We start from the raw sequence: 18,777 nt of genomic DNA on the forward strand, positions 1-18,777 counted from the left end.
TATTTAAGATTTTTTTTAAACCAAGTTCAATTAAATTTAATATCAACAAAAATCAGGTAGGATAGCATTATTTTAAATTTTACTATATAATTTGGTTAAACTTGATGGTGAAAACTCAGTTACAGTCGATTTCAGTCGAATTAGTCAATCAGTCAAATTATTTAACGTGAAATTGATAGCTGAAAGTCATTAGATAAAAATTTAGTCAATCAGTCAAATTATTTAACGGTTCTCAAATATCAACTTTACGTAATGATGTCGACTGCACCTGAGTTTCCACCAAACTTGACTCATAGAAAAACTCAAATGTAATTTATATTTTATATATACTAAGGTGATGTTACTATTAGTCTTAGTCTTATATGACACCATTATATCCCCCCACCCCAACAAAAGAAACATATATTATATATGACTTAATCATATATTATAGATGACTTAATTTTTTGTGTGTTTGGTCACAACGAACACACTTTAATTGAAAGACATATTTCAATTTACTCTCTTTTGTCTAAAATAGTTAACTATCAGTTTTCAAAATTCAATTTGGTATAAAATATAAAAAATGTTTAATAATAAAAATTATTAACTAAAATTTATTATTTTCGGCTTTATTTAATATACCATGTAATAAATAAATACTAAATAAAATAAATGTATTTTTTTTCTAACAGTATTGATTTAAAAACACGAGGCAATAATAATGTTAATTAATTTCCCCTCCACTAATAATCTTATTTAATGAAAAAGAACGTGAGTGAGTGAGAAGAGAAATAATTAAAATAATATATAATAAGAACTTAACACTAATTAATAACAATAATAACATAAATGTCAATAAATTATAATTTAAATGATATAATTTTTTAATATTTATTTAGAAGTTGCGAGTTTTTTTGAAAGAAAAAAAAAATAGTAACATGAGTATGATGGGAAAGTAACAAGTCAACCAATAAAAGAGAGACAACAACGACCGCCGTACAAAAATAGTGTTGCCTTAAATTCAAAGATTTCATTAGTGTTCAAAATTCAACCTTCTTAAACATGATGATATATGGTACAATATATACATGGCGAGACATCATTTGTAGCACATAACATTATTGTCAAAGTGTTGGTAAAGTTTAGTTTTATACAAATATGTATCACGAGATTATTTCAAAAAATCTAAGACTTCAATTCTTCTCTTGGCACAATCATTATCCTTATTAGAAACTAATGGTATGATGGGTTGAATTATATTTCACCTAACACCGACACAATTGGAATTTCCTTGCATTGCATTGAAACTTTCATTAGCATGAACGTACTCTATGTTTTCAAAGAATTTCTTTTCTATTTTTAAACAATGTGTATAGACGCTAAAATAGATATAGTAATATCAATTTAAACAAAATTACGTGTGTTTTCAATTTATACTTATTTAATTATATAATATTAACTAGGAAGGAATTTACTCTATCAGTAAGTAAAGCTAATATGTTAATAAAAAATGTTATTTGTATCCTAAAATCAGTCATTAAAATTAGTCACTAATATATTTGTATATAAATATATATAGTTTAATTTATTTTTAATGTGTATTTATATTCTAATATGTATTTTATATTAGTAGTTGACTTTAGTGACTGATTTTGATGTATACATAGTATAATGTATGTTAATTCATCATCAACACACTTATTTAAACTGTAATAATCATTAAGTGTCTCAATCTAAGCATATTAAAAAATATATATAATTTAATTTTAATACAGTATTAGTGTAATATAATTTTATCCATATATTCAATTATATAACACCATATTTATAAAAATAATTATTTTTTGTATTGATCATATTGATGGTCAGCTAAAAAAATAAATATGAATATATGATTGTGTAAAATATTTTACACGATGAATATATCAAAATTAATATATATATATATATATATATATATATATATATATATATAATTTTTCAAAGTTGGTTGGATAGTGGTTTGTTGTCATATGGGACCATTATGTTTGCCTTTGTAACTATATATACCTTCCAAATTTTCAGTTTCTAATCTTCTATAGTAGGGGTTGACTAAGGTCAAATTCCCATTTTATTTTATTTATTTATTTTAAAAGAAGATGACAATTTTGCAAATGACAACCCTTACTCAAGAAAGTAATTTCATCCACTATTTAAGAAACGTTTAATAATGATTATGCAAAAGATTTAATTATTCTACAAATCTCTATATTTTGAGTCATTAAACTCCTATAATATTTTTAATTTTTAATTATAACCTATATCAACTTTTAATTCATTAAACTTTCACATCAACCAATACCTACATAATACTACAATGTCAAACACAACAATTTATTCAATTCAATTAAAAAAAGACACTCTACTATACAGATTGAAGTAGTATAGAAAGAGAAAATAAATTCTTTTTATAATTATTTTTTATTATTTTATTGCTATTTAAAGTGTGAGTCCTACCTTTTTCAATTTCTCTTTCATTTCATAAGAAAAAAGATCTGTAAACTTACTTCTTTACCATATAATTCACCTTAAAAAAAACTTCATTATTATTTGTCCTAGTAAGACTAGGATTAAAAAATTTTAAATAAAAAAAATCTAGCTGAAAAATTAGATCAAAATATAAATATTTCCAAACTAATTAACCTAATTAACCTTTAAGAAATAAGCCTATACTTCCTTCCAAAACAAACCCTTGAAGCATAAATAGTAGACATCATCATACTATACACATAAAAACATTTTACATAAACCTCCCTTAAAATATGCTTAAACTATCTAGTTAGCAAGGTTAGTTCTTGAGATTGAATAAGAAGCAAAAAGAGACTTAACTTACAAATTTTACATAAACACTACATTATATCACATTAAGGCTTGTAACATTTTCTTGGCACATTTCCTACTTCAAAATTCAAGCATCTTGCGCTTCTTCCTGAGCTCGGAACCCATCTTTGATCGCTTGGCTTTTGTGTTCCCGGCAAGCGGATGGTCCGGGGCATCATCAGCCGAACTCGCTTTGTCGAGTGCAGACAGAATCACAGATTTTACAGATTTCGATTTCGAGGTGCCGGCACAAGGTCTTCCCCTATTTGATCCATTAGAGTATTTCAGTAAGGATACAGATGAAGGAATGCTCCTTTTGTTAATTCCAAGTTGACTAACCTGGATTTTTTAGAGTCGACTTTTACACCCTTTGCCAACTCCAACTTTGATATTTCATTGTTGTTCATTTGTGTTCTGCACATTACAATAACTTCAACAGAATAAGCTTAAGATATCAAGATTCAAATAACATAATGAAGAGATGGTAAATCAACAATAATCACAAAGCATCTAAGTTCACAAAGTCGTAGGCGCGAGAGCACAACCGCATTATGCTAGCTTCCCTTCAGGAAACAAGTATACCAGATATGATGCACGGATATTGACACGGGACACTGACACGAGATACATAGACGATACCAAGACACAACAACATTAAGAACATACCATATATCTATACAAATTTGCTAAAATAATTAACATAAAACACAACTTATAACTAAAAGAGAAATGTAATCATGTGATACTCTAAATAAGTTTAAAAACAAGTATGAAAAATAATAAAGTATAGCTTGAAATATGTAAAAGTATCTATGAAGTATCTAACACGACGAGTCTCTACTACAGATTCAACAGACCGGATTATACTTACGTATCCGATGCCTCGGCGAGTCTCTGAAGAGCAAGTCCTTGTACCTGGTAGCATAATGTAACTATGCATGTATTAAATTGATGAAATCAAACACGTCGAAAAATAACTGAAAAAGGCACTGAAGCTTTATACACACCTCTGCAGAAGCAGCCATCCATTTCTCCTTTTTAAGGTTTAATCTTTCGGTTTCTCCATCGGTATACAAAACCTATTGAAAAGTCATAGCAAAGATATAATCATGTCATCGAGCGTTAATCGCATACAAAATCTATCAATTTCAGTGAACATTCATTGAGGTTAACAAGCATAGTGGATTCCAAACAAGCACATGGAAAATTGACAATGTATAAAGCTCACATCTGCAAAGAAGATGCATCAACAAAGAAAATAAGACCAATCGCAACCATCTCACCGTGTGCCTTTTTTTGACAGGATCATAGGATTCAACAACCCCCTCATAAAACCTGAAGAAAAGAATTTTATAAGAGCATCAATTATATGTATGGAAAATAAGAGAGCTTAGTGAAGAAGCTAAGACCTAGTAAGAAAAGGAATGAGATTGCACACAACAATTACACCCTCCTTTTGTAGTGTCTTCTTTTTCCATCAACAATAAACTGTATTTTTTCACTATCCATAGGAACCCCATGCCGAAGCCTTCGACAATTAATAGCATTTTTTGCTCTAAATATTAGCATTATCCTAAATTGATAGTTCACAAGCATGGACATACTACAGCATCATAACTGCTGAGATGAAAGAGAGGATAGAGATTGCATGAATTTCATGTTTTCCCAAATTCTAACTCAAATTAACATAATTACATAGTATCTATTCAGATTCTAAAAAAACAGAAATAAAGGCCACAGTTGGTAAGAAGACTGAAATACGTACGTTTTGTCCGCTGGCCACCAGACCATGATCTTACTACCAGGCAATGGTTCGACAAGGTCAACTGTTTTCGATTCCTAAAGTAAAAAAGAATATAACAGCAATTGAAAGGAGATGAATAAGGAAACTTTGTTTTTTGTTAACACTGAAATAAGTTTATGATTCAAACTATGATGACTAATATCATTAACTAATGGTATGGAGCCAGGAAGAAATTTTTGTTGCTGGTATTCAGCAATGTTAGTAATATAAAGGCAGTTTATATTTATTGTTGGAACTGGCACATATCCTTAACGAGTGTCGCTTTTTAAGGATCTTCCAGGACCAGGTTATGGCAAAAAAGAATATCAGGGTATAAAAGTTGAAGGAAATGGGACACCTCAAGACTTTTTAATGGAAAAAAAAAAAAGAAACTGAAATTTCGATTACTCCACTAGATTTCAATTACATGCATTTACCTTTCCTTTGGCATGCCTTCTTGTCAGCCTTGTTTGAGGGGATTTTTCAACTCCATTTAATGTTTTACTTGCAAATCCTGTAATTAGCTCCTATAAAGTGGAGACAAGATGATCACCCGAAAAGACAAAATATCTTAGGTTGGATATTATACTAGAATATTGTATTTTGTTATACAAGAATGTAAAAAAAGGCTAAGGCTATATTAGTGAAAGTCTTTATAGCCTCACTGTCACTCATTTTTTAATTAGGTCTTTATAGTTAAAACTCGAAATCAGATTAGTATATTTTATACGTGTTACATATATCTAATCAAGTGCCTATATCATAGAAGCATATCTTAACAAGATCCTTGAGTTTAAAATTTTGTAATCAAGCTCATGTAATGGTCATGGATGATAAATTACCATTTTCCTGAAAATTTTTGTACAGCATAAGATCTTGATTACGAAATTTTTACACGAGAAGGATTTGGTTGAAAAATATTAGCATAGTATAAAGACTTTAGTCCAATATAAGATCTTACTTAAAAATGTTTAAACTGTAAGCATCACATTGAAAAAATGTTTAAAAATACTAGCAATACCTCATCAGCAGACGATTTGTCGAGATCCTTATTAGCAGTAGATTTAAGCTTCTTCCTTTTCTTAGCTTCTTTTTGGGATGGGGGTTTGTCCTCTTCTCTATTTTCCACCTCAACATTTACAGCAGACTTTTGTTTCTGATCATCTTCACAAGGAACCTTAGGTTCCATCCCAACAACTACTGATTTGGGAGCCACAGCATTTTTCTTATCACTCTTCATAGTGAATTTGATTTTCCTAATTGAAGTATGAGGTTTTACTTCAGAATCTTTCCTTACTTCAGATTCCTTTTTCAACTTATCATTAGGAGATTCTGAAGAATTTCCCTCGGGCTGAGGACTTGAATTGTCTTTCATTGACTTTGACAAACAATTTGGATCAACATCTTGATTCCCTGTGCTAACTTTTTTCCTTGGTCGGCCCCTTTTCCGGCGGCTTGCATCAGGAAAGTTAGGATTCGGTGAAGGAGCACTAACATCAGTATTATTATCAGTTTTTGTTTCGGAAGCTAAAACTTTATGTTCTTCACAGGTATCTTTGTGCTTCGATGGCACATTTTCCTTGCCGGAGGCAGGGTTCTCATTCGGTGAAGAATCTCGGCTAACATTGCGAGTCTTTTTGGATTGAACAGGTTGTGGAGTGTTCTCTTTTTCCAGCTGAGAAGCTTGAGCTTCGCTTGCAGTTTCAGGCTTCGACTGCATTTCATCATTTTGGGATGTAGGACCCTCAGGAAGCAGAGAAACAGAGCTGCTATTACCATTCTTTTTAGATGAAGTCAGTTTTCGAGTTTTCTTTCCCGAACGAATCCAGGAATGGTCATAGCCTTCCTCAGCATTCATTAAAGAATTAGGCTTACGACCCCTCTTAATCGACCTGGTATTTGGATGAGTTTCTGATCTTGATTCCTTAACAGCATCTAAATTTCCTGCTTCTGAATTGGCTTGTGTGTCACTACTTTTGGAGTTTTTAGTATGATCAGGATGCGGTTTCCTTTTTGAATCAGACTCTTTGATAATTTGATCATCCATGGTAGAACCATGGGCACTTATTATATTTAAATTTGTTTCTTCTATAATCTCGGCACCTCTCTCACAAGTAATGTCTGGTTTGAGCCCCTTGTTGACCTGATTAAGAATAAGGTTTCATGCTTTCATTATTTAGTATTGAATTAATGTTGATTGATTAATGAATCAAGTGCTGATAGCAAACAAAAATTCAAGAATTGAATAATTTATTGAAAAGGGAAAGGATAATTACGTCGGAGAGCTGTTCGACCGCATCTTTGGCTGCATCAATCTTAGTTGTTGTGATTGCTGGTTGTTCTTCTGCATCAATCTGAGCTGTTACAGTTGTTGGCTGTTCTTCTGCATCAATCTGACTTGTTACCGTTGTTGGTTGTTCTTCTGCATCAATCTGACTTGTCACTGTTGTTGGTTGTTCCTCTGCATCAATCTGAGTTGTTGCCGTTGTTGCTTGTTCGTCTGCATCTTTGGGTACATCAGGCTCATTCTCGACAGCTTGAACCTGAAGCATGCAACAAAACCAATTCCAACTTCAATTTACCTCAACTTGTTGCACCAAGAGGACAAATATGAACAGTGCCAATGAGTTTCAAGCATATGCTTTTTGAGAAAGAAAATGACTCTTCTTATGTTTCCAATACATTGCATCACAAACACAGTTCATATTGTAAATTTTAGTTTATTGGGGAGTATTGCATGGAACAAGAAAGACACACCACTTCCTTATTGTATTCGTTTGAGTGATCGTGTTGGGAGGATTCAGATTCATTCTGGCAAATAGAAGTTACAATTTGCGCATACTCATTGAGAGCTCTGCCTGAGGACTCCACTGCTCTCAAAAGATAAGGCTTAAGCTTAACCGAACTGTTGGTAACTACTTTCTCTGCCAGTGTCCAAGAAGTAGGAGAAATTGTCTGGGAAAAATAAAATAAATCTCATTTGTCAAGTTAAATAAAAGAGTGAAAATAAAAAAATTATACGAGATGAAATTGACAGATTGCACTAATATTACCTGATTTTCCTTTCTTAAACTATCTAATAGAGGTCTAAGAAGGTCTGCCGAAACTTCATCACTTTCATCCAATACCAGAGTCATTATTAATTCCATGGAATCAATTACATCTTGCAGATGGTTCGACCTTTAAATTAAGCAAACAATATCTTGAGTTAGTAATAATCCAATTGCAAAGGAACCCTTAAAGGTGTGACAGGAATAGGTTGTGAAGGTTCTAACATCTAACCTTACAATTCTCAAGAAATGTTGAAACATCTCAATAATCAAGTTATCACACTCAAGGTCCAGCATGACCAAGCATAGTCTGATCTTTGCGACATTATCGAGTATCGAGAGCACCTTATCATAATAATGGCCAGATATATCAGATAATTTATCGAAAGCTGCCACCATTAAGTTGAATATTTCCTGCTCACACGAAAAGGAAAGATTTCGTGTGGTTACAAAAAAAAGTCTTGATATAGTTTATAGTATTCAGCATGCCTGAGTTGTTTGAATGAAAAATGACAATTGCATCAGACTAAAATCAATCAGTACCTTCATCTGTTCATCGTCGTAAGGGCTATCCGGGGCTGTAATTCTTGTAATCTCAGCAATGCAAGATGTAACCGAAATCTTAACATCCTCATCTGTGTGCCTTAGAAGTTCATCAGAAATCAATGCTTTCATGGAAGGTACAAGTGCTTCCTGCATTGGCTCACTTGGTAATTGATTGACTGTTGATAGTATCAGGTCCAGATTCTGAATGTTACAAAGCCAAAAACCAATAATGAAATCAGTTTACATGGCAATGGAACACTTTTTGTGATAGTGTTGTCTAAATTTGTTCTGAACTTGGGAAAAAAATCATTGTGATCAATGACTATATTCCGAATTCGCATCATTACTCAAATCCACTTGGTTTTTCCAACTAGCATAAATTTCACCTTTGTTATTAAGCATCCACATTTTGGTGCATAGTGAGTCATTTGAAATCTCAAAGGTCAAAAATTGAACCTCCAAAGGAGTTTTCCAAGATGGAAGTTTCCCTCTATTCATAATGAGATCAAAATGCAAAAAAGAATTTTGGAAGAAGAAAACACCCACTTTGGGTTAACCCATTACAGATTAACCCCATCAAATCCTAAGGGCAAATGCTAGTTAAATAAAAACCAATCATACTAATGATGATTTTCAATTTCTTCTGTAAACTATCAAGAATTTGCATGTTCTAATCCTTTTGATGTTAGAACTCCCACACACACACACACACACACACACACAAAATGTTCAAATTGTGAGCAAGACAGAGAGAATTACAACAAAAACAAGAACTCACACTAGAAACTAAAATTCCAATCAACAAGCAATCATTCAGCTTAACAAGGAATCCATGATCAATTAAGAAAACAAAATAAAACTCATGACACAAAAACCAACCAGAAACAGAAACATATATAGATATTTCAGGAAAAGGGAAGAGAAGACATTACATCAAGCAGTTCAAGAAGCTCATCAACAGGAACATTGCATCTGAGAAGCTTCCTCCCAACATGTTTAAGCTTCATCAGAGTATCACTCTCACCCAGATTTTCAGTCTCATTAGTGGATGCCATTCTCTTTGTGATCACAAAACACAAAGTCACTGAAAAACAGTAACTGGGGTGGTCAAAATTTATAGCCCTAAGCTATCAAATCAAATTAACACAGCTCAGGGGTTTGTAGCAAAGTGTTTGACATGCAATCGAAAAGAAAAAACACAAACACAAACACGTAAACATAACAAGCAAAAAAGAAACAGTTTTTGATTCCGCCCATGTCTTTATATGTGTTTAGAGTTTCTGGGTTTGAAATCCCATAAACTACAGTTTACAAGGATTTGAAAAAAAAAAAAAACTTTTTATTGTGGTTAGTGGTTACTTCAAAAAAAAATCAATAAAAGGGTCATTTTCTTTTCGTATATAAATCTATAATTGCAACCTTTTAATGCTTTTATTGAATCTCTTTTTGGGGGGTAATTGACTATTGAGGCTAGTGATGACTGGTGAGTTGATGAACCATGAAAGTCTTGAACTTGAACCATGGTTTGGTCATTATCATGGAATTACAACTTTGCCCTTATTGTTAGTTTCAACACCTGTTGAGCATAACAGTTGCTTTTGGTTGATGCAATCTGTTGTGCTGACACAACTACAATTTTGGAACTAATGTGTGCAACATGGATTGGTTTTGTCTTTTGGGCAATGATTCAAACTCAAAATATGAAGAAATTGTTACATTTTAGCTTCAGAAAACACTTCTGAGGATATGATGCAACTATGTATGCAAATGCAGAAGGGTAAATATGTCAATGAACATAAGCTTTTGCTAGTGAAAAATCACAAGTATTCTTTTATCCAAAGTAATTTTGTTCGAGTTAGATAGGATCAATCGTACTTCAAAGTTCTAGATTCTAAATGTTAACATAGGACTTTAACCTGAAACTTTTAGTTAAACTAGCACAATCGTTGATTAACTGAACTGTGCTTGCAAGTAGCGATGGCAGCGGGGTAGGGTGGGGGTGGAGACGGGTATGTCTTCCTGCTCCCTGTTTTTGTCTCTAAATTTGTTTTTCATTCTCGCTTTCATATTCGCCTAAAAAATTAGGGGTGTACGCGGTTCGGATCGGATACTGATTGAAAATTTAATTCGATCGGTATAATTTCTATCAGATCGGATTAAATATAATATTCGCATTTTTTAGTCTCGGATCGGATATCAAATATATCCGTATAATTGAATCATCTCTTTTTAATCATATTTTTATGTAAAAAATTCAATAAAAATATTTCTCTCACATTTTTAAATTTATTTATTCCTAAAATATTTTTAATCAAACTTTTTTAAATAACAAAAATAAAATAATACAATATATGAATAATAATTACTAACTAAAATATACAAACGAGTAAATATAGTACCAAACATATATATATATATATATATATATTTATTTTTAATTATTATTGTGCGGATTTGCGGATATAGAGCAGATATCCGCGATCCAATCCGTAAAGGGTGCGGATCAGATAATCCGATCCGATCAATGTGCGGATCAGATCGCATCCGCAATTTTCGGATCAGATGCGAATATTTATCGCGGATCTGCATATACGATCCGATCTATGAACACCCCTAAAAAAATGTTGTTTCCTATCTTTATGTTCGTAGGACCCCTTTTTTTCGGAATTTCATTTTCTATCTCTTTATATTAATAATTTATATTAAAATTCTAATAAAAAATTTAAAAAATCATAATATTATTATAACATATAAATAGAGTATTATCCAAGATTAAAGATAAAAAAATATAAAATAATACATTATACTCATGAAGAAAAAAGACTGGAAATATAACACAGTAAAATATTAGTGTTATAGAAAGAAAAAAAAAAGACATTTTTTAAATTAGAATTAGATTTTTCAATATATATTATATAAAATGACTAAAAAATCTACATTAAAAATAAATTATTAAAAATATTTAAATAAATTTAATAATTCGATATTAGTGGGGATGGAGCGGAAATCCCCACTTGAATCCCTGCGTATATTTTGGGAGAATTTTATCCCATTTCTATTCTCGTAAAAAAAATTTTTCGTCTTTGTGTCTCCATTTGGAGCAACTCTCATAGGGATTCCAAGTTTCAAAAAATTTTGCCATCCCTACTTGCAAGTGTCAATAAAGGATGATAAAAACTACCAAATTTTCTGAATTAACATTGTGATGAAATAACATTGTACAAATCAAAAAGAGAAATATTTTATAGAAAAGAAAAATTACGAGCATTTTATAGACAATATTTAGATTTGATAACAAGTTGTTAGTCAACTTATTAGTTATAATAATAAATAACTAATAATTTGTGTATGAAACTTAATACTTGTTTCAATTTTTTAAGTTGTAATTCAATTCTTAAGACTTCCAATATAAATTTTATTTTATGTTATCAGTTAATACTTATATTGTTATTATAATTTAACACTTTAATAGTTTAATTCTACCCATACAAGTAGTAAGAACAACATACAAAACAATTTTAATTGCAATGTCAAGATTAATCTCAGCCTAAATTTGTCTTCACCAAAAGAAAAATAATACAACATATGTTACAATGTTACATTACATTATATGTATTGTTTGGGCTATCGATCGTCTATATAAGCTTTTTTACATTATGTGTATATAATATTTTTTGTAGATAATAATTATTAATCATAAAGGTTAAAACAGATACAACCATAACTTCATATGAATACATATTTTCAATTGAAAATAAAAATGACAATGAGAATTTAGTACCACACGAAACCAACTAGATTCATGGGCGTCCAATGAACACTATCATTCAGATACATGAAGGGATTAAACAAAAAGAATTAAGAACATTCATATAAAAGAAATTTATCAGGACTAGCAGGTGATTCGGAATCAATAAAGAATTAAATACCGATTTAGTGATTTACTTTTGTTTTTTGCATTATATACCATACAATTTCGAAACATTGACAATTCATTACGTACTTGTTAGGAGAAAACAATATTGGAAACTTAAGACTCTATCTTAAGCTCTGTGCAAAAAAGGGCACAAAAGAGTGAGTGACAGAAAATAGCTTTAGACTACAAAAATATCGTTCAATCTAAGTGTTAAAAATTAGTCTATCCAAAACTTAGTACCGTAGGCAAAAAAACAGGACATTATAAAATTATATTTTTAAAGGATTACCCTCTAATATTAATTTCCCTTGATCGATTCATTAACTGCAAGTGCAAGAGAAGTATGTAAATAAATTAAAAGTAAAAGCAATGGGTAATGCAACATAGTCAAACTTAAATAATCAAAATCCCTAAAATAGATCCTCCAGCTACATTGCAAAATTCATTATCATGAAACAAGTCCCAAATGAAGCCAAACACAAAACTATGTATCATGTGCAACTCATTGAGCTTTCACATGCTGAAGGACAACGTTATAAGCTTCATGTTCCTCGCCAAAGTCCTGCGGAGATTATAGACAAACAATTATTAAATCAAAGCAAGAAGCCACAGAAAATCTTTTACTTTCATGAAAGCAAACCCAAACATGATAGCAAACATTGAAATTTCTATGATGTTCATACCTTCACAACAACACAAGAGCAGCCAGTCACCTTCCTGGCTTTTCCTTCTGAATCAATCTTGCACAACTGCACGGAGGACCAACAGAATTAATAAAGAGAAGACTTGAAAAGAGTGTAGAAAAATAAAAAAACACTGACAGAATTTAGTGTTGTACAAAATAATGAAAGTAAAACAATTTTGCATCGGTGACACTTACACCAGCCCACTCTCCAAGGGTCTTTGCACTTGGAACTGTCAGCAGGCTAACATTGTGCTCAGCACAAAGGGCCTTGACAAGTTTGACATAGTCGGGTTGGTCGCAGTCCTCTGCGAGAACAACAAGCTGTGCGGTGCGCTTCTCAATAACCTTGGCACCCTCATGAAGGCCACGTGCAAGACCACCATAAGCAAGTGACTTCCTGAGCACAAGCTGTAAGGCAGTCATAATATCCATTGGCTCACCAATGGCGGGAGCTGCTGGCTCGGCTGCCACAACTGGGGCTTCTTCACTGCAAATAAAAAATAACATAAGAATGCGTATAAGCAGTATAATTACTATGTTGCTCAAGAAATACAAAATGTACAACCTACAACTATCATCAATAAACATCAAACTACACAAGACTAGCATAATAATGTGGAGATTTCAAGACAATTCTCTATAAGGGATCTAGCTAAATTGATAGAACTACGGAATCATGAAACTTAATGATAAAAAAACCCATAACTACGTAAATTCTTAATTTGAACCAAATAACTATGCTTCCTTGTTAATGTAATCATTATAATGTAATGCATATAATCGTCAAAATATCCGGAGATCTTTCAAGCCAATTCACTAAGTTGGATTGACAGAAATACAGTGATAATAACATAATGAATAACTAGTTCATCCTATATTCAATAGTGACAATGTAATTCGTAAACGAAACAAAATCATTATAGCTATTTTCCTAAACGAATCTCTAGTCCTATAAAATCATGTCAAAACGAATAATCATAATTTTTATTTTAAAAAAATGAAAGTAAAAAGTAGAACATACCCTGACATCTTTGATGATAGCTAAAAAGATCAAGCTCTCCTTCACTGCACAGAAGGAAAAAAAAGACAAACACAATATACAGGAAATCAGATCTCGTGCTATGAAACAACATTCAGAAACTCAAAATAGAAAATAACAAATATATTTTGGTAATTTCGGTATTAACATTGAAACTAGAAGCAAGTGAATCGAACCCTAGCAAAAAGCTCATACCAAAAAAACGAAACTACAGAACAGAATGCGAATGAGAGAGAGAGAGAGAGAGAGAGAGAGAGAGAGAGAGAGGGGGAGGGAGAGAGAAGAGGAATACATAGAAGACGATGAAGCCGCCGAAAAGGGTCGCAGAGAGTGTGAGATAACTTAACGAGGCATAGAGCAGAGAGAAGAAGGGTTCTTATATTCCAAAAACCCTAATCACTCACTACTCTTATTTTATTTTTAACTACTGGGCTGTGTTGGGCCTGTTATTGGGCTTTTACTTTCTATAATTTGGACTTTAATATGCATCGGCCCAACAAAAACTTGTCACGTGTTTTTTCCAAATTCATTCATTAACAAGGCCCAAAAATAAATATTTGGTGATCTGAACGGTGAGATGTAAAGCCACGAAGGTCCAATACATATATGGTCCACCCAAAAATAATATTTGCATATACTAATTTCGAAAACATAGGTCATGCATAGGATTTGGTAAGTAATTTTCAAATTCGAGCTTGAATAATGAATAATTAAAGACTGTGGTATAAAAATGAAATAGGATATTGTTGTTGTTTGTACTTATGCCTTTAATCGATGAAATTCAACTTTTTGTACTAAAAAACAAAGTGACAAAAAACATATAAGTGAAAAATTAATCAATGGATGGTCAATAGTATTCCAATTCTTAAATGGAATATTTGATGTCGTTGTAAGCCTTAGGTCAAAATTTTTCATAATAGCTTATTACTTTATTATTGCAAAGATAAATGCATGAGGCGGATGTTCTAAAATTCCTCTTTGTATGGAATGTCGACGCCAATGAGAAAAAGGGGGAGGAGAGAGTTGTTGTTATGAGATGTGAATAAAAGCTTAAAATAGGATGTCTATAGATCGGATTATATTGGATTTGGTTTAACTCATACTCGATCTAAAATATAGATTTGGCCTAATTTTTAGACCATAACCCGATTTTAGATCAGGTCTTTAGTATGTAAAAATCACCTAATCTCCAACCATTATTTTATAATTCACGTAGTAAAATTCACTTAAAAAAATATAACAATAACCAACTCTTCTCTAAATTTAAAACATAACCATAATCAATACTAATATTATTTAATAACACCAAATATTTAAATTAATACAAATAACACAATATTATGCATTAGTTTAAAATCTTATACATTTTAAACATAAAATATTAACTTATAATTTTATAATGACTAATAACACAAAATATTAAAATTTACAATATTTAAATTCCATATAAAAATAGTCATCGTCCATTACTAATAACACAAAATATTAATTGTGTATGATGATCGGGGCACCGGGTCGTTTTCGGATGACCCGAGTTATGACCCGGACCAATCCAAAATAATGATCAAATCTATTTTTGAGATCTTTATCTGACCCTAAACTCAATAAAATCACACTAAATTAATCCTTAAAGTATTCAGAATCAGACCGAATTTTCAGACTGGGCCGGATCATGTACACCCTTAGCTTAAAAGAACAAACGAATGAAATAAAACGATGGAAAAAGAGTAAAATTTAATCCTAAGTTTTGTTCACAAGGTCATAAAAGGAACTTTGCTATGCAAATATCTTTTCTCCAACTTGCCTGTAACAACCAAAGAACATATAAATATCTCTATTTTCTTAAAATAAAATGCACAAAACCAATCTTTTTGCACATAAAATAACATTCATAATTGTCAAAACTAATAAATTTATTATTAGTTAAAAATATATTATTAAATTATTAAACTAAAAATAATTGTCAAAACTAATAAATTTTAATTACTTTCTAATATTTTTTTATATTATTTTATTTGTTGTAGCTTTCTAGTTTCTAGTGGTAAAGAAGAAACACGAGAAGAGAAGGAGAGCAAAACAGCGTGTTCAACTTGAAAACCTCATACCACAACTAGTGATTACTGAACGAGCAAGGCCCCATTTTCTCTCCTAACTTTCTTTTCCTTCTGTCCACATTTTCGTTTTCTCAGGAAACAAACAAAACAGATTCTTCCCCCATTATAATACTTCCACCAAAATAATAAATAAAAATTAACAAAATTAACTAAACTACTGAAAAGCCAAAAACAATTTTTATTTAAAAAAAAAAAGCGATCCCACCACTAAAATTGATCAAAGTATCCTTCCCCTACCCTTATCTCTTCTCATAAATTCAAACCTAAGCAATCAAAAATCCAAAAAAGAAAAAAAGAAACCCTAGAACGGGGAGAGATTTCACCATCCAACAAATCTCTTCCTTCTTAATCTTCCCTCCTTCCCCGAATTCCTTCCACCCATTATTCTCACACACACAAATTCCCAATTTCCCCTCTTTCAATTTTCCCTAAAAATCCCCCAGTTTTTCAATCATTTCTCCCAAATTTTCCCCCAATTCCGAAACCACAATCCAGAGAAAACAAAAGATTGAAAATTGAAAACCTATTCGCAAATCGGAAGAAGAAAAATCCCATTCAAGCTAACCTTGCCGCCCCTGCCGTCAAATATCCCAAATCTTTGTTTCATGCCCAATTCCTCCGCCGCAGCCGCCACCATCCGATGCCGCTTCTTCCGAAGAGCGAGACAATCCAGATCCGGGAGGTTTGGGACTCTAATCTTGAAGAAGAATTCGCCCTAATCCGCGACATCGTCGATGACTACCCTTACGTGGCAATGGACACAGAGTTCCCCGGAATCGTTCTCCGCCCCGTCGGAAACTTCAAGAACAGCCACGACTACCATTACCAAACCCTAAAGGACAACGTGGACATGCTCAAACTCATCCAATTAGGTCTCACCTTCTCCGATGAATTCGGCAACCTTCCTGCCACCGATGCCTCCGGCGAAGACCAGCGCAGCTGCATATGGCAGTTCAACTTCCGGGAATTCAACGTCAACGAGGACGTTTTCGCGAACGACTCAATCGAGCTTCTTCGCCAGAGCGGAATCGATTTCAGCAAGAACAACCGAGACGGCATTGACGCTCGTCGTTTCGGTGAGCTTCTAATGTCTTCTGGAATAGTCCTAAACGACGCCATTCACTGGGTTACGTTCCACAGCGGTTACGATTTCGGTTACCTGTTGAAGCTTCTCACGTGCCAGAACCTTCCAGAAACACAAGCTGGTTTCTTTAATTTGATCAACATGTATTTCCCTAGGGTTTATGATATTAAGCATTTGATGAAGTTTTGCAATTCATTGCACGGTGGTTTGAATAAGCTTGCGGAGTTGTTGGAGGTTGAGAGGGTTGGGATTTGCCACCAGGCCGGTTCCGATAGCTTGCTTACGTCAAGCACTTTTCTGAAGCTGAAGGAGAATTTCTTCAGTGGGTCGCTGGAGAAGTATGCTGGTGTTTTGTTTGGGTTGGGCAACGACGGCGGCAGTGGCGGTTATAGCTCTAATTCTTATGTTCATTGAGAGGGATTAGGAAGAAAAAAAATTGAAAAATTTAAGAAAAGAAGGAAATGGAAGAGTGAGAGATTAAGGTTAGAGTGAGGTAAAGAAGAAAAGAGGGAATGTGAAAGGAAAAGTGTTAAGAATTAAGGTTAAGGTTTAGAGAAGATGTTAATTTTTGTTTGTGATTGAGGATATGTGTGTATATGTTACTACTTCCAACAACTTAACATCTTGTGTTGTAGAAAAACTTTTGCAATTAATAAGTGGTGTTGTTATGGATATATATACCTTTGGTTTTTTAACTTGTTATTTCTCTACCTTTTGATTAGTTTGATTCATCTTTCATGTTTACTAGCTGAGATCTATAATTAAGTTTTTTACCCAAGCTCCATAAGAATAGGTGAGCTCAAGTTTGATTACCTTACCTTGATTAAATGGATACTTAGAACTCTTTTCTGTTAGTTGCTCTGCTGGTGTATTACTGAAAACCAACTTGATCTTTTCCTTTTAGTTTTTTTCTGTTTTCAAGGTGTAAGAAATTATGCTACATTTGGTATGATGATTTATAGTTAATTGACTTCAATTGGATAATGGTTATTGGTGTATATCTTAGTCATAAGGATAATTGGTGGATATTTGTTGAAGAGTTTGCATTTGACAAGAACCGCAGGTAAGCCAATGTTTGATGGTTGGAGTCCCTCCTTTCTGGGTCGATTGCTTGAAATTTCAAACCTCGGAAAGGTTCATACTTCATAGTAACACAAGTTTGTTATGGATGCCTTATATTAATATTCTCTCTTCCTTTTTTTGCTGAGAATTATTCTCTTTTCTGCTCATTATAAAGTATAAACTATATGTTTGATAAAGGAGAAGTCAGTGCATTGGTTTGCACTATTATCTTATGTTTTATGGTTCAAGTCAGCAAGGATTTCAATTACATAGCGTTTTGCTGGATTGGTCTTTATACATTATTAACTGGGTTGGTACAGTAGAAGTGTAGAACTGGTGTGATCCCTCTTGGGTGATCATCTTGCTGTCAAGTCAACTTTTTCTGATGACGACTGTTTTCAATATTAAGTTTTTAAGATTCATCTGCAGAATAGAAAAAGGATGGAAATAATGGGACAGTAGAGATGAACCTTTGGCATTGGTTTTTAGAAAACTAAAAAACTCGTCGCCATAAATAATCTGCCTTTTTAATTTTTAGCAATACAGAAATTAGTTTAGAAAATTTCCAAGAAATGGACAATTTTGCGTCCTCGATATCTGTATCTTTTTTTTCTGGCGACAATTACCGATTTCTACCCAAGAGACAGAGTGTCTCGC

At 32.5% G+C, this 18,777-nt stretch overlaps 3 protein-coding genes across 4 annotated transcripts; 1 reads left to right on the plus strand and 2 right to left on the minus strand.

Annotated features, from left to right (window-relative positions):
* Positions 1–2,686: 2,686 nt before the first annotated feature.
* On the minus strand, positions 2,687–9,711 carry LOC130950780 (sister chromatid cohesion protein PDS5 homolog C-like). 2 transcript variants are annotated; one of them, XM_057879365.1, is made up of 15 exons: positions 9,640–9,710; positions 9,153–9,304; positions 8,218–8,421; positions 7,907–8,088; positions 7,678–7,804; positions 7,382–7,579; positions 6,901–7,167; positions 5,646–6,767; positions 5,062–5,151; positions 4,607–4,680; positions 4,125–4,176; positions 3,849–3,920; positions 3,713–3,756; positions 3,181–3,255; positions 2,687–3,103 (listed from the first exon to the last, which is right to left on the minus strand). In XM_057879365.1, exons 2-15 carry the CDS (start codon positions 9,273–9,275, stop codon positions 2,923–2,925), a joined length of 2,811 nt encoding a protein of 936 aa, XP_057735348.1. In that variant the 5' UTR covers positions 9,276–9,304; positions 9,640–9,710; the 3' UTR covers positions 2,687–2,922. The 2 variants fall into 2 exon arrangements, 1 of the variants encoding a protein (XP_057735348.1); XR_009073725.1 differs by having other exon boundaries at positions 2,987–3,103; positions 4,070–4,176; positions 9,640–9,711.
* Positions 9,712–12,467: 2,756 nt separating this feature from the next.
* LOC130947901 (40S ribosomal protein S12-like) lies at positions 12,468–14,244 on the minus strand. Its single transcript, XM_057876614.1, has 5 exons — positions 14,153–14,244; positions 13,843–13,886; positions 13,017–13,308; positions 12,820–12,885; positions 12,468–12,698 (listed from the first exon to the last, which is right to left on the minus strand). Exons 2-5 carry the CDS (start codon positions 13,848–13,850, stop codon positions 12,639–12,641), a joined length of 426 nt encoding a protein of 141 aa, XP_057732597.1. The 5' UTR covers positions 13,851–13,886; positions 14,153–14,244; the 3' UTR covers positions 12,468–12,638.
* Positions 14,245–16,189: 1,945 nt separating this feature from the next.
* On the plus strand, positions 16,190–17,753 carry LOC130947292 (probable CCR4-associated factor 1 homolog 7). The gene has a single exon (XM_057875952.1). It carries the CDS (start codon positions 16,615–16,617, stop codon positions 17,470–17,472), a length of 858 nt encoding a protein of 285 aa, XP_057731935.1. The 5' UTR covers positions 16,190–16,614; the 3' UTR covers positions 17,473–17,753.
* The last annotated feature ends 1,024 nt before the right edge of the window (positions 17,754–18,777 follow it).

This window comes from Arachis stenosperma, chromosome 9, assembly GCF_014773155.1.
Source record: "Arachis stenosperma cultivar V10309 chromosome 9, arast.V10309.gnm1.PFL2, whole genome shotgun sequence".
Taxonomy (NCBI): domain Eukaryota; kingdom Viridiplantae; phylum Streptophyta; class Magnoliopsida; order Fabales; family Fabaceae; genus Arachis; species Arachis stenosperma.